At 50.4% G+C, this 25,356-nt stretch overlaps 1 protein-coding gene across 1 annotated transcript in view; it reads left to right on the top strand.

Annotated features, from left to right (window-relative positions):
- Positions 1–25,278, top strand: part of BMP6 (bone morphogenetic protein 6) — a 144,667-nt gene extending 119,389 nt beyond the window's left edge. Inside the window, exons 3-7 of the mRNA XM_068994357.1 lie at positions 14,751–14,899; positions 15,505–15,702; positions 23,180–23,259; positions 24,029–24,139; positions 24,237–25,278. Of these exons, the coding sequence (XP_068850458.1) occupies positions 14,751–14,899; positions 15,505–15,702; positions 23,180–23,259; positions 24,029–24,139; positions 24,237–24,386 (688 nt within the window). The 3' untranslated portion in view covers positions 24,387–25,278. The remainder of the gene's footprint in view (positions 1–14,750; positions 14,900–15,504; positions 15,703–23,179; positions 23,260–24,028; positions 24,140–24,236) is intronic.
- The last annotated feature ends 78 nt before the right edge of the window (positions 25,279–25,356 follow it).

Here is a 25,356-nt window from a genome sequence, read left to right as displayed (position 1 = left end):
AATATTTCAGAGAAATTCAGTATTCAGGGATTCTTTGGAATTGCTTTGTTTTGTTGTTCAGTTTGTTTTGTTGTGTCCAACTCTTTGCAACTCCATGAAGCGCAGTACACCAAGCTTTCCTGTCCTTCGCTATCTCCCTGAGTTTGCTCAGACTCATGTCTTTTGAGTCAGTGATGCCATCCATCCATCTCATCCTCTGTCATCCCCTTCTCCTCTTGCCCTCAATCTTTCCCAGCATCAGGGTGTTTTCCAGTGAGTGAGCTCTTCTCATCAGGTGGCCAAAGTATTGGAGCTTCAGCTTGGGCATCAGCCCTTCCAATGAATATTCAGGACTGATTTCCTTCAGGATTGACTGGTTTGATCTTGCTGTCCACGGGGCTCTCAAGAGTCTTCTCCAACACCACAATTCGGTGCTCAGCCTTCTTTATGGTCCAACTCTCACATCTGTTCGTGACTGATTTAACCATTGACTTTCAGTTTGCCTAATTATCAGTCTCATTGCCTTTCTGTGTTGGAAATAATCCGCTGGTGCCTTTTTGGCTCAGACTTCTGTTTGGAAAGCACAGTTTCCTCTGTTCTGCAGGATAAGCTTCATGGTGAAAACACTAGATTGGAGCTTTTGTGACTATGAATTTTTTTTGCAAAATTATTATTATTTTACCAAAGAGAGAGAGTACACACTATCAGACTATTTGTGAGGTTTACATTGAGCTTCAGCCAGAAGTGAACAGCTGCCTTGAGCTTCAGATGCTGGTGTCAGGCTTCCTCTGGGCCAGCAGTGAGCTTGAAAAACAGACTCCCCAGTGGTCCCAACCTTTGATGACTCCCTGTCAAAGCAGAACTGTAATCGCGCTGCCTTCTAGGACGGGAGTATTTGGCGATGGATATGTTTAACTTTTGTGCATAGGAAAGGGGAAATCCTGGGAGAATTGAGAGAATTTCGAGCTTTTGAAGAGTTCCTGCTTGGCCAGGAGGAGATTGTCTTTTCTTATCAGTGGCCTGGAGCCCAGGATGCCTGTGGCCTCCTCGTGTTCTGCCAGAGGCCTTCAGATTGAACCGTGGGACCCCTTCTGGGGAAGGTCCCATCTCCGCATCTGTACCGTCTTGGAGTGTCTTGGCTAAAAAGGACTCTCCCAGCTTATGAAGAAATATAGCTGTTTAATCTGTGTTTCAGTGAAATTTGTAGCATCTGATGGATCAACTTAAGACATATGTGTGTTGCAAAAGAGTTGGCCTCCTTGAAAAAAAAAAAAAAGGCAGGTTTTTCATTGCTGAGTCATACCCTCAGCTGGAGCTGAAGGGAGTTCTGTGTCAGACCTCCTGCTATAAAGGACAGCTAGGGAGTCTGACCCAGGGAGGGTCAGGAAAGATGCTTGGAAAGGAGGCCCTTGCTGTGAACTCTGCAGAAACCTCATGCCTCTGGTAAAAAGTCACTGGACCAGGTAAGTTGAAAAACAGTGACGACTAGGTGGTGTTTGTTGAAGCAGCTGATACATTATTCAAAACCTGAGAATAAGCCTAGAGATGAAATCTAAGTCCTGAAAAGAACTGGAGCAACTCGTGGAGTGGAGGGGGGTTGGCAACCCAGAAGCACACATGTGCTCTCTGTAGTTTATCTGTTTTTAACTTTTCATTCTGTATTGAGGTGTAGCTGAGCAATAATGTGATCGTTTCAGGTGGACGGTACAGGGACTCGGCCATACATATCCATGTATCCCTTCTCCCCCAAACTCCCCTCCCATCCAGGCTGCCGCATCGTATGGAGCACAGTTCCCTGTGCTCTGTAGTAGGTCCTTGTTGGTTACCCATTTTATTTTTTAAAATAACTTATGTATTATTTTTGGTTGTGCTGGGTCTTCATTGCTAGGCAAGGGCTTTCTCTAGTTGTGGTCAGTGAGAGTTACTCTTCATTGCAGTGCACAGGCTTCTTGGGATGGCTTTTCTTGTTGGGTCACCAGCTCTAGGGCCCTCGGGCTCAGTAGTTGTGGCCCAGGACTTAGTTGCTCTCCAGCATCTGGAATCTTCCCGGACTAGGGATCAAACTTGTGTCCCCTGAATTGGCAGATGGATTCTTATCCATGGTGCCACCAGGGAAGTCGCTTTGTTAGTTACCCATTTTAAATACAGCAGTGTGTACGTGTCTGTCCAAGACTCCCTAACTCTCCCTTCCCCCCATTTTTAACTCTGTAGTATGGAGTGGGGTTGGTAGTTTAAGATGAGTTCGCTGTTAAAATCTGACTTTAGGAATTGTTATATGTTTATGATGATGCTGGTGGAAACTGGCAGTTATATTATGCTCAGAGTTTGGGAAAGACCTTCCCAAATCCCTTCCTTAGAGTTTAGCCATGACCGCATCAGACAGCTGGGCAGGCAGTTTATGCTATAGAAGGATGAAATATGGTGTATACACATTGTGTCAAGTCCAAATTAGGCCTAAAGTGTGGGCTGCTCTGCTTACTCAAAGTCACCCCCATGCCGTGTGGACAGTCCCAAGGTGAAGTGCCAGAAAGAGGGAAAGGGTCCCCTTATGGCACGTCTTGCGTCTTCAACTCCTCAGCTTGGATAAGAACGTAAGGATGCTCCTGTTTGGGTAGCACAGGAGACAGCTCTGTTGGGGGTAAAAATGTGTCTGTTAGAATTCAGGCCTTTGGTGCTTTGGCATTTGAGGACTCCCAATGGGAAAAACCTCTGCAAACCTTCCTGGATCTATTGGTCAACCATGGATCTGTTAGCAGCTTTTCCGAAGGAAAGGTGTGGAGGAGATGGGAGACTAAATCACTTGGGAGTAGCTGCACTTAGTCACGGTATGGGGTCTTTGTCCACTTACTTTGCATTTTCTCCTGCATCTCATCCATGCTGAGCTGTCTTCATATTTGGCGGCTGCTCTGATTAACGGTCAACCTTCTGTTATCACGTGTGGCAGCATGATGGTAGCATGTCGCTCATTTCATATGTACTCACGTACCTTTATATTAATAGTGCAATTTGGGGGCCTTTAGGAATAGCATTCTCATCTATATTTCTTATTTGGTTAAAGATATACTTTACCTCTTAATTCACTTTTGTATATCTGGAAGTCAAACAGCATCTCTTGGAAGCCAGACAGAAATGTTTTCAGTGTCTGAAAGATGCTTCCGTTTGGTCCATGGGTCGGCCCCACGTGCCTCTGCTAGCTGTGAAATTCTGTACTCTGTATGTGTCTGTTGCTTGGCAGTGATTGTCTTCTGTGTGTGTGATAACTTTTTTGTGTTTTACCATGGTGCAGTCTTTTGGAAGACATTTAGGCGAGAGTTAATTACCAGACTTAAAAGTCAGTTCCTCCTGGTATAAGCAATAGCACAACTTACTCCTGTGTCTGCAAACAGAGGGAGCGGGAGGCAAACAAACAGAGGTGAAGTGGGAGTTTTTTTGTATATATATAGTTCTTTCAGCTTGGATCATATGCTTCATCCTAACGTTAGCATCGTTTTTAGGACTGGAAGATGTGTAACTTTGAATCAAGGAAACAGGGCAATACTGTGGTGGAGTTGGTTTTTAAAACCGAGAAAGATTTCCAACTTAGGCCGCCCAGAAGCCATGCTAATGGAGTCCCCAAGAACAAGGCCAGACTGAATTATTGTTTATGTGACTAAGTTCATCAGTTCTGACCTGTTTTTAAGATAGAATATAATTGTCCCGGGAGAGAAAATAACTGTTGAAAGGCAAAAGCAGTTTTCCAGAATTTTAAGCTTGACATACTACTCTGAACCATTCATAGAGATCGGGACCAGAGGAATCAGTCAGGAGGGGCTTGGAGAAGAGTCCAGGTTGGGACGGGTCTGAGTCATGATTAGATGCTGAGAGCCCGTGAGATATGGAAGTACTTAGACCAGCAGAATGAGCTCTGCTCTCTAGTACTGGGTATTTGAGATCACAGGTGAACTATGGACATAGATTAGAGAGTTTAGATATAAGAATAAAAAAACCTAGTTGACCCAGGGCCACTTATTGAAAATACTATCCTTTTTCCATTCACATCAGTGGCATCTTTGTCATAAATCATGTGACCACATAAGTGTGGGTCTGTGTCTGAGATCTTTGTTCTGTTCTGTGGGTTGATTTTTCTCTTCTTGTACCAATATTATGCTCTTAAGTCTTTTAGTTTTATGGGAAGTCTTGATATCTGGCATGTAAGTTCTCCAAACTTGTTCAAGCTTTTCTTGGCTGTTGATGGTCCTTTGTAGTCCCATGTATACTGTAAAAGCAGCGTTTCAATTTCTACAAAAGAAACTCTGTTCTGAAATTCTGAATCTACTTGGAATTTCGTCAGATTTAGAGCTCAATTTGGGATGAATTGACTCTCACTAATTGTGAGTGGTCCAGTCCAAGAATGTTTGCTTAGGTTTGCTTTTAACTTCTCTCATAACCTTTAACAGTTTGAGGGGTCTTGAATATTTTTATTAGAATTATTCCAAGTATTGAAGTTTCCATCCTATTGTGAGTGGTATTATCTTTTAAAAATTTCAGTGTCTGATTATTTTTTGCTATACCCATAGAAATACAATTGATTTTTAGATATTGATCTTATATCCAGCAACCTTGCAAATTTACATAGTCTAATTATGTTTCTCTGCAGAATTTTAGAATTTCCATGAATATAATCATGTCATCTATAAACATTTTTATTTTTTCGTCATAATTCTTATATTTTTGCCTCTCTTATTGTGCTTGCTGGAGATCCAGTGTAATATTGAATTCCATACAGATTTCTGGTAGGTTTCTAATCTGAGATTGGAAATCTATCAGATTTCTGATCTAAGGGAGGGAGCATTTAATACTGTACCATTAAGGACAATGTTTGTTATAAATGTTTTTGTAGATACTCTGAATAGACTTAGGAAATTCTCCTCTATTCTTAGTTTGCTATGAGTTTTTTAAAATTAGAAATTATGTGGATTTTTTTCTGAATTTTGGGGGATGACTGTAGTTGGTCCTTCATATTTCCATGGATTCTACATGGAAGTCAACCATGTGTCGTCAACCAACCACACATCAAAATATTTTTTAAAAATTTCAGGAAATTCCAAAAAATTTGAATTTGCTATGTGCTTGCAACTATTTACACAGCACTTACATTGTATTAGGTTCTATAAGTAATCTAGAGATTTAAAATATACAGGAGGACATGCATGAATTATATGCAGATATACTACATGATTTTACGTAAGGGACTTGAGCATACACAGATTTTGGTGTCTAGCTATTTTTGGTATCCAGGATTGGGTCCTGGAACCAGTTCCCCAAGGATACTGAGGGATGTCTATAACTAATGTCACATTCCTGGAACAAACCGAACTTGGGATTTATCCTTTTAATGTAACACTAGATTCTAAGATCATGTCTGAAAATTCTGTTATTTGAATCACCTGTGGGTCTGTTTTCATGATCTGTTTGCTCCCTTGATTTTTCCTCATTTGGTCTTATTTCCTAGCATGCCTAATCATTTTTTGAAATTATATTCTGGACTTCATTTATGACAAACAGTTCTAGATACTGGTGTCTACTTCACTTTCTTCTGGAAGGCAGGCAGGCTACCTTGTTCTGTTCTAACTGAAGCCAGGTTTCTGGATATGTTAAGGCATCTCTGTTTCTTGTTTTCCCTTTCTCCTGCAGTTTAGCTCTTCAGGGGTCTCAGCTGAAGGTCTAGGTTGTTTACCAGAAGTTCTCTTCCATGGTGGGCTCTGAACTCTTAATTTTTAACTTCCCAGCATTGAGAGACTGCCAAAAACGCTGCTGTGCTTTTGTTTAGCCTCTAAGCAGTTTCTTTCTGCTTGTTTTCTCAGCTTCTTTCTCCATGCAAACACAGCCTAACATTTGGCAAATGTCTCAAATGGAAATATTGGAGTTCATAGCAGTCAGGCCTTGAAGAGCCAAGGTCCTAGAGGAAGGGACCCCTAACTTCTATGAGATCACGTTGATGAGCTCACTTCTGTGCAGTCCTCTGGGACCTTAGCCCTCTAAGTCATAACTTCCTGAAGCTCCAGTTTGCATTGCCAGCCAGTGATACCGCTCCAGGCTCTGGGCTGCTTTCTGTTCGACATCTTTGCGGTATGCAGAGGCCCCAGGGTGAAAAAGCAACGGCAAATACAGGGCTCAGCCTTGATGCATCTCTCTTCTCTCTGACCTCTTGCCCCATCAAGTGTTTACCTTTCTTGGTTGCTCTAAGATGGCTTCAAATAGGTTTGTGATTTTAGCTGTTCTTAGTAAGAGTGTTCATTTGATGCACCATAGCCCAAAGCACCCATCTCTGAAGTGTCATATTTTTATTGGGAAATCTTTATAATGAATCCTCACAGACGTGATGTTGGGAACCAAACAGTATGATTTTGGAAACCAGACCTGAACCCAGTCGTTGGGCCAGCATCCAGGAGATTCATGTTCTTAGGAAAGCATTTCTCGCAGACTGATGCTCATAGAGGGATTGCTGTATGAATTCCGTCAGATGCTCAGTGCTGCCTCCCGAAATGAAGTAACATGAACTCTTATCTCCACTGACCTGAAAGTGGGATATCTGGGACTATTCTTTTATGAAGAGAAGAGCAAATTTGAGAAAGGCAGGATGGGAGAACTCGATTGATGTTTGGGCAGAGGAAAATCAAAGCCTTCTTATCGCTGTGCCCAGCCACGCCTGTTTCTCTTTCTGAATCTGGTCTGCCACAGGTTCCCACCCCAGGGACTACTGTAATCTTCCTGCTGGCTTGATAATCCCTGGCACACTCAGCCTGGGCCCCAACGAGCACTGACCTTCGTAGTGAGTGAGTGTTCCTTTGCTCCTGAGAAAGGGATAACGTGCCCAACCTACACCTGTGGTTATGTAACCAGTTAGTTTCATCTTAGTCAAGAGCATCTTCCTTAGACTTAGAAAGAACTCCCTGAAGTCAAAGGAGAAAACAAGATTCAAGAAGCTACCAAGCCTTCTTCCCCCCTGCCTATGTTCTGTTCTTTGGAAGAGTAGCTGAGAACACTAGAGAAGAATTAAAAAAACAAGGACAAATTTTGGAGAGGGGGACGTCAGGGTGAGGGGAACAGGAAGAACTTTTGTTTGGGAATTGTTTACCCACTTGGTAAACGTGGCAGAGAAAAGGAAATAGGTTTGTTTCTGGAAACGATGCTGCCTTCTCTATTATTCACACCCAGATGTTTTAGTTGCCAGCATCTCCCCACCAGGATGTCCAGCTTTGTGGGAGGCAGTCCATTGTTGTAGTCGAGGTTTTTTTTTTTTTAAGCTGTTTTAAAACCACAAATTAGCAGCACTTTTATTGCCAGAGTTCCCCATGTTGGGCGAGGATGTGGGTGTGGGCATGGGTGATAAGAACTAAAACATAAAATTTGCCTGTGACATGTTTAAAAGGTGGCAGAAATTGAGAGGTGTTGCTGACTCATGAAAAGATGCCAGGATTCTTGGCCTCCGGAAGAGAAGAATTCAATCGGGGGGCCAGAGACAATCAAAAGAATGTCTCAAGTTTGAGAAAATTTTACCAGACCCACTCCTATTCCCACAATTTACATTTTAGGAGAACAAGATTAGAATTTAACAATAGAAAGATCCTAGCAGACCCACTCCCATAATATACGTTCTAAAATATCAGGATGAGTCAGAAGGTTTTCAAGAAGGAGAAACTGTCCTCAAGCAGGACACATTATTGTTGTATAATCCTTAGTACAGAGTTTAAACTGAGTTGTTTAAACTGAGTTGTTTGTTGTATAATCATCACTTCCAGGCTTAAAGATAAAAACGTTTTATGTGACTTGGGCTTCCTTGGTGGCTCTGAGGTTAAAGCATCTGCCTGGAATGCAGGAGACCCGGGTTCGATCTCTGCATCGGGAAGATCCCCTGGAGAAGGAAATGGCAACCCACTCCGGTACTCTTGCCTGGAGAATCCCATGGATGGAGGAGCCTGGTGGGCTATAGTCCATGGGGTTGCAAAGAGTCGGACATGACTGAGCGAATTCACTCACTCACTCATGTGACTAGGACTAAGGAATGTAGAGGGAAAAAAAATGTTTGTCCTTTCCTCCTCCTGGAGAATTCCAGATCCCTCTCTCCTTGGGGACCCCCGGACTTCTTATCAACCTACCTAGGAACTGACTCTCTCAAAACCTCATTCAGTCTGTACCCGATCACTGGGGCGTGGGGGGATATATACCCCAGTGTGTTGTTACTGTTCAGTCGCTAAGTCATGTCTGACTCTCTGTGGCCCCATGGACTGCAGCACACTAGGCTTCCCTGTCGTCCTCTACCTCCCGGAGTTTGCTCAAGTTCATGTCCACTGAGTTGGTGATGCCATCTGGCCATCTTGTCCTCTGCTGCCCTCTTACCCCAGTGTATGGGAACATTGTTGCATCTGTGTGGTCACCAAGCACAGGTTAGGTAGCCTTGAACTTGAACACAGTAACCTTCCATCTCCCCCTGCTCTCTGTCTTGGACACACAGAAGCAAGCCTTCTGATAATCCTGCTACTTTGGACTTAATCTCACCCGTGATTCTGATTGTTAGTCTCACTTGATAAATCCCCAAGGGTAAGGCCAGTCCCCAAGACCATCAAGCATTTACTCATGAAGTCTACATGACTTGGTACTATTTTAGAGAGAGAGGCAAGGTATTTTGAGAGCTAACAGCTTGGAACTTGAAGTCTAAACAGCAGGCCAAGGTCATTCTTCTTGTACTTTGGAGAGAGGCAGAGTGCTCGACGACAGTGGCCCTAAGTGTGGTCCCCAGACCAGCAGCAGCAGAGTCACCTGGGAATCTGACAGGGATGCAAGCTCACAGACCCTGCCCCCGAAACTCTAACAGTCTGTGTGTTAGCACGGCCTCCAGGGGAGTCTGGTGCCCACCGGCCGTGGGAGCCTCCGTGGTGATGGCTCAGAGCCGGGCTGCCTGGGTCCGCATCCCCGCTGTGCTCGTGCTGGCTGAGTGCCTGTGAGCAAGCCATGTGACCCGCGTGTGCCTCTGTTCCCCGCTCTGTATGCCTGGGACGGTATGAACACTCTTGGGCAGTTGTGAGGAGCTAACACACGTAAGAGCTGTCCCGTGGTGAATAGCGTGTAAGCGCAGAGCTGTGTTACTGTCCTGACAGCAAAGGGATTTGTGTTGGTTTGTCGAAGAAGAAATATCCCTTACTGAGTTTTGGTGCCTTTGATGCTTGAAACTTCTCTCTATGCCATGCTTGTCCTAGAAGTGAAAACTGGGTAAATTTAACTGCCATAAAGTCAGTGGGAGCTTGGCTGAGTATATAATATAGTGTATGCTATGTTTAGTCACTCAGTCCTGTCTGACTCTCTGCAACCCCATGGACTGTAGCCCGCCAGGCTCCTCTGTCCATGGGGATTCTCCAGACAAGAATACTGGAGTGGGTTGCCATGCCCTCCTCCAGGGAATCTTCCAAACCCAGGTCTCCCTCATTGCATGTGGATTCTTTACTGTCTGAGTCACCGGGGAAGCCTAAGAATACTGGAGTAGGTTGCCATTCCCTTCTCCAGGGGATCTTCTTGACCCAGGAATCAAACCGGGGTCTCCTGCATTGCAGGCGGATTCTTTACCAACTGAGTTACCAGGAAAGCCCAATAGATACCATATAGTGTATATAATATCTGGAGAAAGAAACGGCAGCCCACTCCAGTACTCTTGCCTGGAAAATCCCATGGACGGCGGAGCCTGGTGGGCTACCATCCACAGGGTCGCGAAGAGTCGGGCGTGACTGAGCACCTTCCCTTCACTCCTGTGGGCTTCCCTGGTGGCTCAGACAGTAAGCCATCCGCCTGCAATGCGGGAGACCCTGGTCCGAGAAGATCCTTGGAAAGGAATGGCAACCCACTCGAGTATTCTTGCCTGGAGAATTCCATGGACAGAGGAGCCTGGCGGGCTACAGTCCACAGGACTGCAGAGAGTCAGACACAACTGTGTGACTTTCACTAACATAATATGTAATATATACAATATATGAAAGAAAGTGTCAGTTGCTCAGTCATGTCTGATTCTTTGTGACCCCATGGACTGTAGCCCACCAGGCTCCTCTGTCCATGGAATTCTCTAGGCAAGAATACTGGAGTGGGTTGCCATTTCCTTCTCCAGAGGATCTTCCTGACCCAGGGATTGAACGCAGGTCTCTTGGATTGCAGGCAGATTCTTTATTGTCTGGGAATCATAATTACCAGGGCAACCCTGTAATACATAATATATATAATTTGAGTAACAAGAGTGAATGAACATATCATATATATAATGTATACATTATTATATATACAGTAATGTTCATTCACTGTTACTCAAATCTGTGCAGCAGTTACTCTGATTTGTAGTGTTGTTTTCAGATATTTTGTTAAAGTTTAGATGTGATTCTGTATATACATTACATAAGAAAGTAAAAACCCTTGCCTTCATCTCTGATTTCCTAAAATGATTGATTTTTGACTTTCATTCTGTTTGAAAATTGCACTCTCTTTGCATAAAGAAGACGTTGATGCCCCTGGAGTGGTTTACAAGGGAACCTCTGCTGTTCATGTCACAAAACCGGGTGTGTCTTGTTAGAGGTGACCCTTTGACAGAGTCCATAGACTGAGAAAGTCATGTATCATTGAAGAAAGGTAAACAGCTGTGGACAGACCAGGCCCATTTTGGTGACTTGCCATAAATAGTGTCTCTTACCCACCTGAGTCACGAGCAGCGTTGACCCAGCGGGGTTCCCCCTCAGAGGATCATTCTTGTGAAAGGCCCTCTCCCTCCCTGGCCGTGTGTCAGTGATGGCTGTATCTAGATGGAGGGCGTCGTGCTTGGAGGGGAAGGGAGAAGCCGGGGAGGCTGCTGGCATGCCAGCCGTGGGTGTGAGGCATCTCGACCTTCTTCCTCCTGCCCTGACATGCTGAGTCACCCCTGACTGCTCTCCTTTGCCAGCCTTGAGCCTCTGAAACCTGACTTCTGTATCCAGCCTCCACTGGCACTGATGGGCAGTGAGTTTGGATCGCTGACTTTATTCCAAGCCCTTGCTGGGTGTTCCAAGCCCTCTGCCCTATACATTACAAAAATTTCTTTATTAAAGTAGAGTTGATTTATAATATTGTATTAGTTTCAGGTGTATGGCAAAGTGCTTCATATATATATATTTTTTCAGATCCTTTTCCACGATAGGTTATTACATGATAGGTGAGAATAGTTCCCTGTGCTATACAGCAGGTCCTTGTTTATTTTATGCACAGTTGCGTGTTATCTGTTAATCCCCAATCCCCAATGTACCCCTCCCCTGCTCTCCCCCCCAGTAACCATAAGACCGTTCTCTGTGAGTCTGTTTCTAGTTTTGTAATTAAGTTCATTCGTATCATCTTTTTAAGATTCCACAGATAAGCAACATCACACGGCATCTGTCCTGTGCTTTTCTTGACTCCACTTTTTGTATGCGTGGTGGCTGAGAGCCGGGGCTCCAGCTTCAAGCTCTGGTCACCCCCCTGAACCCCGTGTGGCTGTCACACACCCCACCTCTGCAGGCTGCGCGCTGCCAGCTCCGGAAGGGAGCCGTGACGGGACTGGCCTCCTCGTCCTCTGTGGGACGGCAGGAGCGCTCGGCCGGCACCTGAGCGCTGGAAGCCCGGGAGGTATTTGCTGCTCCGCCAGCCTGATAGCCCAGTTATTATTATTATTTTTTTTTTTATGTAGACCAGTTTGTAAAGTCTTTATTGAATTTGTTTCAGTTTTATGTTTTGGTTTTTTGGCCACGAGGCCTGTGGGATCCCAGCTCCCTGACCGCGGTTTGAACCCACACTCCCTGTGCTGGAAGCTGAAGTCTTAACCTCCGGACCGCTGGGGAGGCCCCGAGCCTGGTTACTTTAAGTCCCCATGCTCCATCTCCCCTGCTCTCAGGGGCCTGAGCACCCTTGTTTGCGTGGCTGTCTTTGATTTGGCCTCAGTGCCCTGAGCCCCGGAGCTCAGCTGCAGCCCCCGTGTGTGGACCCCCTGGTCTCCTCATCGGTGAGGACCAGCCTTGTCCTCCCTGTAGTCACCGAGGCGTGGCCCTGAAGCACTGCCACGTCCTTGGGGGGCGGCGTGGGGGCCCCTGGGTGGCCTGGAGCAGCATCAGGGTGCAGTGCAGGCTCCCGTGCCCACCAAGCCCGCACACCCTGTGCACTCCATTTCTTCCCCGCCATGGTTTCACCTGCCTCCTCTGTCCTCTTTAAACCACACCCTTCCCCTCTTTTTCCTGTCCTCTGCTGTCTCTGCCCCATTTTGGGATGATGGCCTTCTGGCCATCTCCCACTTTCTCAGCTGACAGACTCCCCCATTCGTCATGAGCCCTACTTTTGAAATATAAATCTCATTCTAGCTCAACCTAGATAGTTTATTAAAAAGCAGGGACATTACTTCCCCAACAAAGGTCCATCTAGTCAAAGCCATGGTTTTCCCAGTAGTCGTGTACGGATGTGAGGGTTGGACCATAAAGAAAGCTGAGCACCAAAGAATTGATGCTTTTGAACTGTCGTGTTGGAGAAGACTCTTGAGAGTCCCTTGGACTGCAAGGAGATCCAACCAGTCCATTCTGAAGGAAATCGGTCCTGGGTGTTCATTGGAAGGACTGAAGCTGAAACTCTTAATTCTTTGGCCACCTGATGCAAAGAACTGACTCATTTGAAAAGACCCTGATACTGGGAAGGATTGAAGGCAGGAGGAGAAGGGGACGACAGAGGGTGCAATGGATGGATGGCATCACTGACCCAATGGACATGAGTTTGAGTAAGCTCTGGGAGTTGGTGATGGACAGGGAGGCCTGGTGTGCTGCAGTCCATGGGGTCATAAAGAGTCGGACACAACTGAGCGACTGAACTGAACTGAGCTCTGCCAGCCATGTCGCATTCATATCTTGGGCTGTATTTCTTTGCATCCTTGTTACAAGTCCTAAGAACGTGTTGCCAGTTGCCCCCATTGATGCCCAGCTACCAGTTCCCCTCAGCCATAGTGCCCCGTGGGCCCTGTTGGCCCTCGGGAGCAGTCCTCATGCTGACATCCCCACCACATCCTCATTCTAGAAGCTGCTCCTCTGATAAGAACATGTCTGGTGCTTCCTTCAGGACCAGACTGTCCCCACATCGCTGTTCCTGGTTCTGTATTATTTCTGGATGAGAGTCTCTTCCTACCTTCCAGAACAGAACTGATGTCTTCACATCTTCACTTCAAAGCTTTGGACTTGCATCCCCTCTTGCTGTTTTCCACGAACACCCCCTCATCTGTCTGCCCACAGTCACCTTAGTGACGGGGTTGGGGGTAATTTGTCAGCAGGGGCTGTGACACACACATTGAGGGGGGTGCTTTATAGATGGCAGGCCAGGCGTGCCCCCCGCAGACCCTGTCCAGCAGCTGAGTAAACGCTGCGTAGCCACACCTACTGGTCCGAGCTTGGAAAAGATGACAATAGTGTTGCCTTCCAGCTCTGAGCCGTGTAAACAGGAAAAACTGTTTCTCCTCTGAGAAGTCTAAGACTTTTCACTCAGATGTTTCGCTGGCCTCCAGACCATTGGATGGACTAGAGATACATTTTATTCCTTTGTCGCGGGCTGTCTTTCATCATGATCTCAAAAGGCGGGAAGGCCCTTGTGGAAAACTCGGGGTCCACTAGCTTCTGTCTTGACCATGATGTGTCTGTGAACTCATGTCTGAGTCGCAGTTTCCTCAGCTGTAAAATGGGGGTAATGATACTCTGCCTCCTTTGCAGGATGGCCCAAGCCAAGCAGATGCAGGCACTTTGTAACGGATTTAAATGTATGCTGCTCGTATTATGATGTTCATTTTAAGTTAAGTACTGAATTTAGTCATGTTTCTGTCCTGTAAGCTCTCCATGCAGAATGTTTCCAGCACCAGGGGGTCTGCGTCTTTCCAGGGAGGGCAGAAACCTCCCCCTCCCTGTCACAGAGATTCCAGGCCACTCTCTGCCCCTGACCCCGGGGCGTCAACTCACCCCAAGGTGACTGTCCCTCACACCGCCTTGTCATAACATATGGGTCCCTCACCCTGTCTGTCTATGATCCCTTGGGTTATGTTAGCTGGAAACTGTAAAAAAAAAACAAACCAAAAAAAAAACCACATCTGTGTATGTAAATACAAGAGCAGCCCTGTGGAGTCCAGTGGAAGGAATGGGCTTGGTGAGTTTGCCTCACAGGAGCCCAGGCAGCTCACGGCGGGGCCGACACCAACTCCAGTCTGCGGTCCACACAAGCAAGGACTTGGCTGTTAATGCAGGCCGTGTGCAAAGGTGTTGATTAAAAAAAAAGTATTGATGTTCAGAAATAGCATATGAATCCTGGTTTCCCCTTCCACAGAAAGTAAAAACATGTGAGGATTGTCGGGTCCTCATTTAAAAAAAAAAAATCAAAACTTAGTAAATGCTCATCTTTGCTAATCCTGATTTTAGTATTTTTTTCATCCTTTTCTTCATGCCACCCCCCCCTCCATTTTCTTTTTAGAGTTCATTAGCCATAAAGTGAACAATCACAGGCCCGTTTACTTATTTTTTCTTAAATCTAAACGCCTCTGGCACGAGCAGTTGTGAGGATCCCGCGGACGTGTCTGTGCCACACCCGAGTGCCTGCGTACTCGCCTGGATGGCGCCGGGTGCGTGTCCTGTGTGATGGGTGGGCGCGGGCAGCTGTCCTGCCTGCGTTCTGATGCCGGGCGGGACTGCGGGCTGAGCCGGGGCCCTGTGCCCTCACCTGCTGTCTCCTCTCTTTTCCAGAGACTCAGACCTGTTTCTGCTGGGCACGCGTGCTGTGTGGGCCTCGGAGGAGGGCTGGCTAGAGTTTGACATCACGGCCACCAGCAACCTGTGGGTCCTGACCCCGCAGCACAACATGGGGCTGCAGCTGAGCGTGGTTACGCGCGACGGTGAGTTCAGGGACTCGAGCCTTCATCTCCTTGGTGGCAGGTGTGGGCAGCTGTGGCCCCCAGTTGGCCCCCCATTTCCCAACCTCCCAGAGCCCCAGTGGACAAGCAGAGAGCTGCCCCAGGGCCTCTTGGCAAGGACTCAGGGACAGTTAAGATGGTTTGGGAGCCTCAGAGAGGGGTAGGAGCGGGGTGCTCAGTTAAAGAGGAAGGCCGGGGCGAGGTCTAGGTGCTGACGTTGAGTAGGTTTGTGGAGGCCCTTCCAGCATCTCTTCCTGCAGTATCAGAGCTTGGCAGGTCCCAGTCCCCTCGGGCTGGACACAGTCAGCCCGTGAAGTCACCTTCCTGGGTGGGAGACATAAGATCGGGAAGATGGGCATGAACAGAAGATAGCAGCAGAAGCAGGGGAACTGAGGGTCCTGCCACCCCTTGCCCTGCCTCCCGGGACCTTGGCAGGAAGAGGGGGGAAGGCTCAGGGTGCCCCGTGTCTCCCCGCACGCGGGCTCCTCTTCTCTGAGGGTACCTGGGAGGCTCGGGTGTCTGGCTGCAGGTGGACGCCAGGCTTCGGTACCACATCCCAGAGGTGTGCTTTGGTATTTGCCTTGCAGGGCTCAGCATCAGCCCCGGGGCGGCAGGCCTGGTGGGCAGGGACGGCCCCTACGACAAGCAGCCCTTCATGGTGGCCTTCTTCAAGGCCAGTGAGGTCCATGTGCGCAGTGCCCGGTCGGCCCCCGGGCGGCGCCGGCAGCAGGCCCGGAACCGCTCCACCCCGGCCCAGGATGTGTCGCGGGCCTCCAGCGCCTCAGGTGGGTTGGGGATGCCGTCTTCCCTGTGGGCCCCGGGGCGTCCGTGAGGACACAGGACCTGCTGAGGCTTGCAGACGCTGTGCAGCTTCTGCAGGCCCACATGCAGCTGTAGGTGCCCTGGATTATCTGGACGGCGCCTAGGCCGTCAGAGGGGAGCCCTTGTGACCCCAAGATCGTCTGCAGGTTGAGACAGCCTCAGTGTCTGTTGTTCCAGAAAAGCGTCCTTCTGTCTGATCAGATTTCTCCCAGCTCTTCTTCATTCCCATAAAGATCCAGGGAATGACTGTATTTTCTCCAAATTGCATTATGCCCGGGAAGTGGTGACAAACAGACTTCATGCATTTGTAGAGGGTGGGCTTGTGTTGGTCAGTGCTCGTGGCTGGGAGTGATAGCAAGTCAGTTCCGGCACCCCTCTCTGATGAGTTTCATTGGTTTTCATTCAACTGGGAAGTTTGGGGTTCTGCCTTGAGATGTGGTGAGACCCATGGGCTCAGCGGATAATAGGAATGCCTTTTCCTGTGTCCCTTTGTTGGCATTCTCAGAAGCCTGGCTTGACATGTGGTGCTGAGGAAGGCAACCTCAGCTTCAGGACGAGAGCGCCTCTTCTGCAGTAGCTTCAGCAAACAGCTGGTCTGGGGTCGGTGCTCAGCCCTGGAGCTAGGGGGTGGGGTGTGGCCCACACCCTCCCCGCCTGCCCTGAACGGGCAGGTTCAAAGGGCAAGAGAGAGGAAACAGCCCTCTCTGCAGACAGGCTCACTCCCATGCAGAGCCGCAGCAGGAGACGCAGAAGTCCAGTCTTCAGAACAGGAGGCAGGGCGTGCAGGTGCTGATATGCAGCACGGAGCTGGTCAGTGTTGAATTCAAAGCAAGGTGCATCTTGCTCTAAAGTGGGTGCTTGCAGGCTCTAGGCTTCCTTTCCCTTTAGCCCAGAAATCAGGCACGAAGTTGAGGGTTCACTTTGGGATTCGTAGTCAGAGATCTTGCTTTCCTAACAAGTGCTCTGTAACTTTGTGTGTGTGCTTGTGCTAAGTCACGTCCGACTCTCTTCAAACCTATGGACTGTAGCCCGCCAGGCTCCTCTGTCCATGGGATTCTCCAGGCAAGAATACTGGAGTGCATTGCCGTGCCTCACTCCAGGGGAATCTTCCTGACCCAGGGACTGAACCTGCATCTCTCTTGTTTCCTGCATTGGCAGGCGGGTTCTTTAACATTGACACCACCTGGGAAGCCCTACTTTGTGACTCAGGACGAACCTAATCCAGTTCGGCTTTGGTTTACGCAGCGGTTAAGTGGGCATGGTTGATTCTCAGTGGCTTTGCTGGGACTGAATGAGAAGCATTGCTCTGGCTCAAAGATGAGGTGCCTCCAGCCACAGGAAGTTCTTAGCAGGTATGTCAGACTCCTTGGAAGGGATGTAAAATGCGTCAGGAAGATGCATTAACTCTTCCAGGTGACTTTGAAACAGTGTCATCTTCTGCGGCTGGAAAGAGTTCGTGGAACTTTCCAAAGCACCCAGATTTCCTGTGGGAAGCAGTGTCTTCCCTCTGGGTTCTGACTCAGCCGTTTGTGTTACCAGCAACTTGGATGTGGAACCAGAAGGCGCACCACCCAGCGTGCCGTGACGCTTTGCCGCTTGTCCTCTTGGTGTTTCTTGGGAGCGGCGCCCAGCATGGGTGTTCCTGTGTTTACCACCAGAAACAGTCAGGGCTAGGGCTTAAAGAAAAAGAAGTGATGACTTTCCTGTACGCGCTTTGGAGGAAGCCTTCTGAACAGCAATCATCCCGGGCTTCTCCTCGGGGCATGGCGATGCAGCCCACCAATGGCGGCCATTCATTAATGAGCTGCGGTCAGTTTGGTGCTGGGACCTCAGACGTGAAGGCAGCTCTTGGGATGCTGATTGCTTTTTTTTTTTAAACGAAAATTTCACTTGATTTATTCCACCTCCCCTCCCCCGCCAGTACACACATAAAATTTCTAATTGAGAAAACATGTCATCTCTGATTTGGGTTTCCGTGGCATCACTGAATTATTCTCTTCCAAGTCCCTTTCAGCATTTTGTTTCCAGTTTGATGAGTTTAAATTAAATATGAGTATTAAAGGTGGACTGATTTGTAAGAAGAGGCAAGTATATCTGCTTTTTCTGGGTCTTCCCACCCACCACCTCCCAACCCTGTACTCTGGAATGGACTTTGTTCTTTTCATGGGTAAGAAGGCAGGGTTCCTAACAAATGCCTCTGTCTTCACAAAAGGGGGTTTAAACCCCTTACTCTGGAGGGTCCTCCCCCGCCCACACTATCTTCAAAGACCCTCTCAAGATGGTCCAATTAATGATCCGGGTTAGACCCACTGAAGTATTGCTTTACTTTAAAAAAAAAACAAAACATGTATTTCTTTATTTTTTGGCTGAGTCAGGTCTTAAGTTGCAGTATGCAAGATCTTCGTTGTGGTTCACAGGCTTAGTTGTTCATCCAGGGATCAAACCTGCGTCCCCTACATTGCAAAGATGGTTCTTAACCGCTGGACCGTCAAGGAAGTCCCCTGCTCACTCTCTCTGGTTCTTTCCTCCTTACTTATTCTTGCCGTCAATGGGGACAGATGTGCAGAGGCACTAGCTCTTGGAGAAAGGATTTCCAGAAAGATAACGATCTGCTGCCCAGGGGCACAGACCAGCTGGTTCATTTTCTTTCTGGGCTGTTGTGGGGCCAAACGCTTCTGGGTCTTCACGCACTTTGTAGATGCTGCTGAGACTGGCAGCTGTGGTCGTGTGTGACTGTGAGTCCAGGCAGGACTTCTCCTTGTGAGTCTTTCCGGAGGTTGGAGGAAGAGTGTTGGCCCCTGCTGCCCCCGTCTTCCACGGTGTGCTCCTGGGGAATTAACATTTCTCCCCTCAAATGACCAGCAGCAGTAGCCCACCAGACACCGTCCTGCCACTGGGCAGAGGCGTGAGCATCAGTCCTCCAGCTGAAACGTGGCAGGGAAATATGAGTCTGTGTTTGAAACTGAGCTGCCAGTGCTGGAGATGGCAGGACCAGTCCTCAACGAGGGAAGGGCCGAGCGCCCGTCTGCCCCTCCCCGTCCTCCCCCCACGTCTGCTTTCACATCTCTCCTTGGCCTTCTAGTGGACTTTCCAAACACATGCACCAAAACAGTGGGCTTGGACCCGAGTCTCCCTGGACGGGTTTCACTTACCCTCTGGTGCACTTCTCCAGTGGGCGTGCGCGTCGTCTGGACCGTATCCTTCATCGTTCTGACACGTCTTACCAGTCCTGGTGCAAGCCCGCTGGGGATCCTGGTGACTCAGCCACTGATCCTGTGGTGCCCACCCTGTCCACGGTTCCCAGAGCTCTCATTAGATGGTCCTGCTGCTGCCCAGCTTCTTTCACAGTATCTTTCTCTCCGGTTCCATGATTTTATCTCCAGGGGGACTGACACCTGACCGACCCATTACAAGAGTTGTGAACAAACAGCTTTAAGGGATGGTTCTGTGTGGCGATTCTAGATTCTGTTCTAGCTCATTTTTCAAGATCTTTCCTACACATTTTTGGGGCAGGGGTAGTTAATGCGATTTCAGTTCAGCTGGTGAGTCTGAGGTTTTCTGCATGTCTACCAGCTGGCTGCCAACGCCACGAGTGAGACTTGCTCTGTGTTTTGGCAGATGGTTTTAAAACATTTTCTGCCACTTGGAACAATTATGTCAAATTGGATTAGCTAACTTTGGGTCCCCTTCATCCTTCATGTTCATGGTGCCATCACTCAGCCCTGCTGACTGTCATGAACCAGTAACTTCCCAAGACCCTCTCTCTCTTCAAAATGAGCTCTTCATTGATTCAGATGCTACCTGTGGGCATCTCTTAAATTCTCCTTCTATCTTTTTCCAGCCCACCCAAACATGTATCTTTAGGGATCCTGGGAGATAAGGTGGCTCTGTAAGTATCTCCTGACCTTCTGGTGGCTAGTTCATACCTTGTAACTCTTGAACTTCCCAGTTGGGACCATTCAGTATGCTTCCAGCTTAAGAAAAGTACGTAGAACTCATCACTAGCAAAGCAGCGATGCGGGTACTTTATTGTAACTATCACATCTTTTGCTGTAGATTTCATGGAATTTCAGCCCGCAGACTAGGGGCTCTCCTCCTCACAGATCAGTGTTTGCTCGGCCTTTCAGTTCTTAGCAGGTTGTCCCCTCTGGTTCCTCGTTTGCGTCCATGGATGGACGTGCCAGAGATGTGTGGGCTCACCCACTATGGACACGCGATGCTTGGGCAGAATGGACGTGGGTCAGGGCTGTGATGTAGCTGTTTATAGTTCTTCAAAGGCATTGAGCTGCCCTGGTGGCTCAGACAGTAAAGAACCTGCCTGCCCATGCGGGAGACATGGGTTCGATCTCTGGGTTGGGAAGATCTCTGGCATGGCAACCCACTCCAGCATTCTCGCCTGGAAAATTCCATGGCCAGAGGAGCCTGGCAGGCTACAGCCCACGGGGGGTACAAAGAGATGGACACAGCTAAGCAGCTAACCTTTTAAAAGGCATTGGGGATTTTGTCATTTTGACCTTAAATTCGAATTTTAGGGCCAGTAGCTTGGCTCCCAGATGTCTCGGTCAAGAGGTAGAGGCTTGTCCAGAGTTTTTTAAATGAAATCAGAACTTAATTCTCCACAGCTGTGGAGGACAAGTGTGGCATGAGTGACTGGAAAGTTGAATTGTTCCAAACTCCATATTCATAATACTTGACTCTCTTTTGCCATTAAGCCCCTTTAGGGTAAGAGTTGCCAAGGAGTGAAGCTGACTAGAACTTGACCTTCTCCTCCATCCCTAGGGTTCACCCCTTATGAATGTGCTATTGGCCAGTAGGCTGAATAATAAGAGGCATAAACAGCTGCTGCCAGACACTCAAATAATCCATCAAGTACTGCCATCTCCCAGGAGAGCACTGGGATCCAGGTCCTTCTAGCTAGGGACTGGGGACAGAGGGATGTGGAGCAGGGAGTCTCAGGGCTCAACCTTTAAGGGATGCCTCTGTCGTCAAGATCCTTCCTCCCTATTCTCTTATTCATCAAGACAAAGGCTGAGAAGAGATCAGAGCCCCGATTAAATGGAGCCGTGTGAGACCTTGAAATCCTGCAGCCACAAACGAGTGGGATGGGCCTTCACCGTTGCCTCTCCTGCTAACCATCCCGCTGTAGAGAAAATTGAGACGCTGAAAATCAAGCTGCCCTCTCCTTGCCCGCCCCCCCCCCCAAACACTTTATGAGATTATCGACACCAGAAATCCTGCAGCGTCACGGCACAGGAGCTGGGCTTTCCCTGGCAGGCCTTGGAAGCCGTGTGGATCATGGGGTACATGGGAGCCAGAGCGGCCTCTGGGGGAAGCTGGCAGATCCAGCGGAGGTGGGACAGAAGCGGTCAGACTGGTGCAGACGGAGGTGCCGGGGGAACAGCTGCTCTTTGTCCCTGACCTTGTCATTCTAGGCTGGAAGGGAGATGGGAGCAGGGAATTGTTGCCTCTAAAAAACAAGTTTCCTCTGGGAGGACTAGCCTGAGCTAAGAGAAACTGGGCTGTGTGGACAGCGTGCTCTGTGCGCCTGCTGTTCTAGCGTTTTCCTGGCAGAGTGTGGGGCCTGCAGCTGGCGGGCCTGGGTGGGGGAGGGGCAGGGCCAGCCCCCACAGCCCGGGGCGGGGGGCGGCAGAAGCCCTGGCCCCTCCCCCGGGCCCTAGTTTCTTGGGCCGCCCTGCCTCTGTCTCTTCCCTCCCGTGTTTCTTCTCTCTCTCTCTCGGGGCTGGAAAGGCAGCAGGCCTGCTGCTGGACCCCAGGGCTTGGGCTGGCCCGGGGCCTCCCCTGGGGCTGCCCAGCCCCGCCTGGGGTGTGAGGAGGGCCCTGCCCTTCTCATCCAGGCCCCCCACCCCCGCCCCACTCCCCTGAGCATCTGCCAGCCTTTGGCCCCAGGAAAGAAAGAGCCAGAATGGCAGGGGGGTGGGGGGGGGTGGGATCGTGGGTCAGCCAGAGCGGAGTGTCGGCCGGGAGCCCTCGCCCACGTCATCTCGGTTCCAGCCGGCAGGATGAGAAACTTCCCCGCTTGCATCCTGACACCAGCCAGGGGTCCTCCGGTCCGGTTCCATCCTGACCTCCCTGCCTGGGGTGGGCACAGGTGCCATGAGGTCAGGGGCTCTGCCTCCTTCTGATGCCCCCTGCTGGTCTGTCTACTGGGGGGATTCAGGGCTTCTGGCAGCGGCCCCTCCCCAGTCTGATGATACTCTGGAGCAACTCCTGGGCCTTGGGGGAGCGCTGCACTCAGGATTCCAGTTGGATTATAAGGGATGCAGGGGAGAAACAGCCCCTCGCTCCCCCTGAGAAGAGCGGCTTGAGGCACGGGGCTCCCCCACCCCAACCCCCCCGCAGGGATCCGGACGTGCCTGCCCACCTTCAGGCTCCCCCGAGCCCCGTGTCCAGAGCCATCACATGGGGCTCAGGACTTGACCTCCATCTCCAACCCCCCTTCCCTGGAGGTCAGGCTGGCCTGAGCTCTTTCTGGGGAGCAGACCCCATCCTGGGCTCTCTGGGGACCCACGAGGAGCTGGAGTGATCACACAGGAGGTTCCACAGTTTGGGTCACTCTTCACGCATCCTCACGCTCATTCCACGACTGCTCTCTCACCTTCCCGCCTCGTAACTGTCCCTTCTCTGACCTCCCAGGGGGGTTTCTCTCTAGCACCCCCCGTGCACGGCGTCCAGATTCTGTTTTTTGCTGGAGTGAGCTGGGCACGTCATGCATCACCCCTGCCACTCCCCGAGTTGCTAGAGGGCAGAAGCCTTGTCTGACGGGGCCCCTTGTTTCTTGGGGAGGGCATGTCACACAGAAGTGGCTCCATCAGCCCTCGATGAGCCGGGGTCGGGTGAGAAACCAGACTAGCGGGGCCTGATTCCAGAGAGGTGTGCACGCTTCTGCTGACGTGCCGGGCGCTGCTCTCCTAGGGCGGCTTAGTGCGGGCTGGGGGACACTGACCCAGTCACAGGACTGGACAGCAGGGTCCACCCCCCATCCCCCTGGCCTCCTGGCCAGGCCTGGGTCCGGGGCGCCCCCTTCAGGAGGCCCTTCCTGACCCCCAAGCCGTCCTCACAGGCTCTAGGCAGCTTCAGGACGGTCCCTGTTAGAATCGGAACCTGCCGGTGTGTTTGTCTTGAACGTGAATCATGTCCTGAGTTAGGGCTCTGGGGACTCTTGGTCCAATAGGGGATCACGACACGCCCCTGTTGCTAAAAGGGGTCCCTCGCGTCAGCGCAGGCGTGTCAAGACGGGAGCCGGTGTGCCTGACCCTGGGGTAGAGGGGAGACAGTGTGTCAGACGCCCAAGCAGCTGGCAGCCTGCGGAGCTCCGGGTGCCCCAGGCTGCGGCCAGCGGGGGCTCCCCCATGGCCAAGGGCCCGGGTGAGGCTGTGAAGGAAGGAATGAGGGTTACCGGGCGTGCCTTCTGATCCCCAGCAGACTACAACAGCAGCGAGCTGAAGACGGCCTGCAGGAAGCACGAGCTCTACGTGAGCTTCCAGGACCTGGGGTGGCAGGTGAGTGCTCCCGGCTGTCTCGGGGTCTCCTCGGGTCCTGAAGGCGGTGGCGGTCATCAGCAGAGACCTTGCACTTCAGGGTCAGGAAGGTTCCTCCTGGGAAGGTACTTAGGAGCCTTTCAGATGCCCAGGTCTTGGAGGGGAGGGGCGACAGCCCACCCACTTGTGCTTGAAGCACCCCCGCCCTCGCACCTCTCCAGGGGGCCCCAGGTGCACGGCCTCCCAAGTCCCTGCAGATCCATAGCCAGCCCAGAGCTCTCCCCTCGTTCTCTCGGTCCCCAGGGCTTGCATTGCTGTGGCATTTCAACAATGTGCGCTGGGTTTCGAGAAAGGGCTGGAAAAACTGATGTGACAGTTATCAGCTCACCCAGACTGGAAGGGCACCCGTATGCTGCCTCCTTCCTGAAGCCGCTGCTCAGGCAAATGCTAGGTGCCATGTGACTGGAGATGGTTCCCATGTGCAGGTGGCATTATGGGGACAGGGGAACCCTGGACTCCAGGAGGCACCTCTGGTCCAGGTTCCTAGAGCTGACCACCTGCGGGCCTCCAGGCAGGCCGGGGCAGGTGGGCCCAGCGGGGGGGAACCAGGGCTCCAGAGTCAGACTGAGCAGGTCTGCACCTTGCTCTGCCCCTCACGCATCCTTGACCCCATGCCTGTCTCCTTAGCTGCCCCGCATGAGCGAGGCCTTCTCACGGGGTTCCTCAGTGCCCAGGGGCTGCGGGGCACGTGTGCTGACCCCTTGTTTCCTTTTGCATTCATTCGGTTAAGGACTGGATCATTGCCCCCAAGGGCTATGCTGCCAACTACTGTGACGGAGAATGTTCGTTCCCTCTCAACGCACACATGAACGCCACCAACCACGCCATCGTGCAGACCCTGGTGAGTGCTGGCCGGCTCCACGCCACGGGGGGCGGGGGGGTCAGCCAGGACCAGGGGCCGTCCCTAATGCTGCCCCCTCCTCCCGTCTCTGCAACAGGTTCACCTCATGAACCCCGAGTACGTCCCCAAACCGTGCTGCGCGCCCACGAAACTGAACGCCATCTCGGTGCTCTACTTTGACGACAACTCCAACGTCATCCTGAAGAAGTACAGGAACATGGTCGTACGAGCGTGTGGTTGCCACTGACTCGGGGTGAGTTGCTGGGGACGTTGTGCACACCCTGCCTGGACTCCTGGATCACGTCTGCCTTAAGAAGCCCATAGGGGCCCCGGGACACGGGAGGAGACCCCGACGCAGACCTGAAGGGACCCTGTCCGCCCCTTGCTCACACCATGAGTGTTGTGAGTAGCCATCGGGCTCTAGGAAGCGGCGCTTGAGCGTCTGGGGACTGCAGAAATGTAACTTGGAAGGGTTCCCCTCTGCACCCTCCCCAAACCCACCAAAATCAGTTACTGCTTTAGATCCAAGCTCCTTGTGGTTTTAGAGAGTAAATAGGGAAAATAATCTTGAAGTAAAAGTTGTCTTTTGCTCAAATATCAGCGGGTTCAGTAGTTTCTCAAAGGCAGAGTTTGCAGACCGCAGGAGGGCCGGATACAGCTGCTCCGACCTTGCGCCGGGAACCTGGGTCTCAGCGGGGCAGCCTGCGAGTGCCTTTTGTCTGTCTTGCCGTCAAGTGAGGGCATTTTGCTGGTGTGAGAAGATACACTTATTTTGGTTCCACTACATCCTTTACCCCCCTCCTCGCCCCGGCATTTGCTGTTTTCTGTGCTAGGACCAAAAGCAGAGAGTGACCCCTCTTTGAGGGGGAGGCTCCACAGAAGAGAAGCCTTTTTAAAGCCATCGTGTAACCGAGCGACTGTCTGCACCCCTTCCCGTGGGGGACGGCTCTCTGAAAAGCTCGCTTACGTTAGGACCGCCACCTCTCTCCTGTGTCAGTAACGCGGTTCTTGGACGGGACAGCATCCTGCGTCAAGGGTTTAGACCAGTAGAGGCGACAGGCTGAGGATTTCCTAAGTCATCCAGACTGCAGGAGGGGTTAGGACAGGCGTGTGGGTTGGGAACCAAAATCACGGTTTTCTGTCGAAAACGAGACTCAGATCAAAGATGAGAATGTTTTCAAGATGTCTTTTTCACAATCATGTACTAGGAAACCAAT

Source organism: Capricornis sumatraensis, chromosome 22 (genome assembly GCF_032405125.1).
Source record: "Capricornis sumatraensis isolate serow.1 chromosome 22, serow.2, whole genome shotgun sequence".
Classification (NCBI taxonomy): domain Eukaryota; kingdom Metazoa; phylum Chordata; class Mammalia; order Artiodactyla; family Bovidae; genus Capricornis; species Capricornis sumatraensis.
This window is presented reverse-complemented; position numbering and strand designations above follow the sequence as displayed.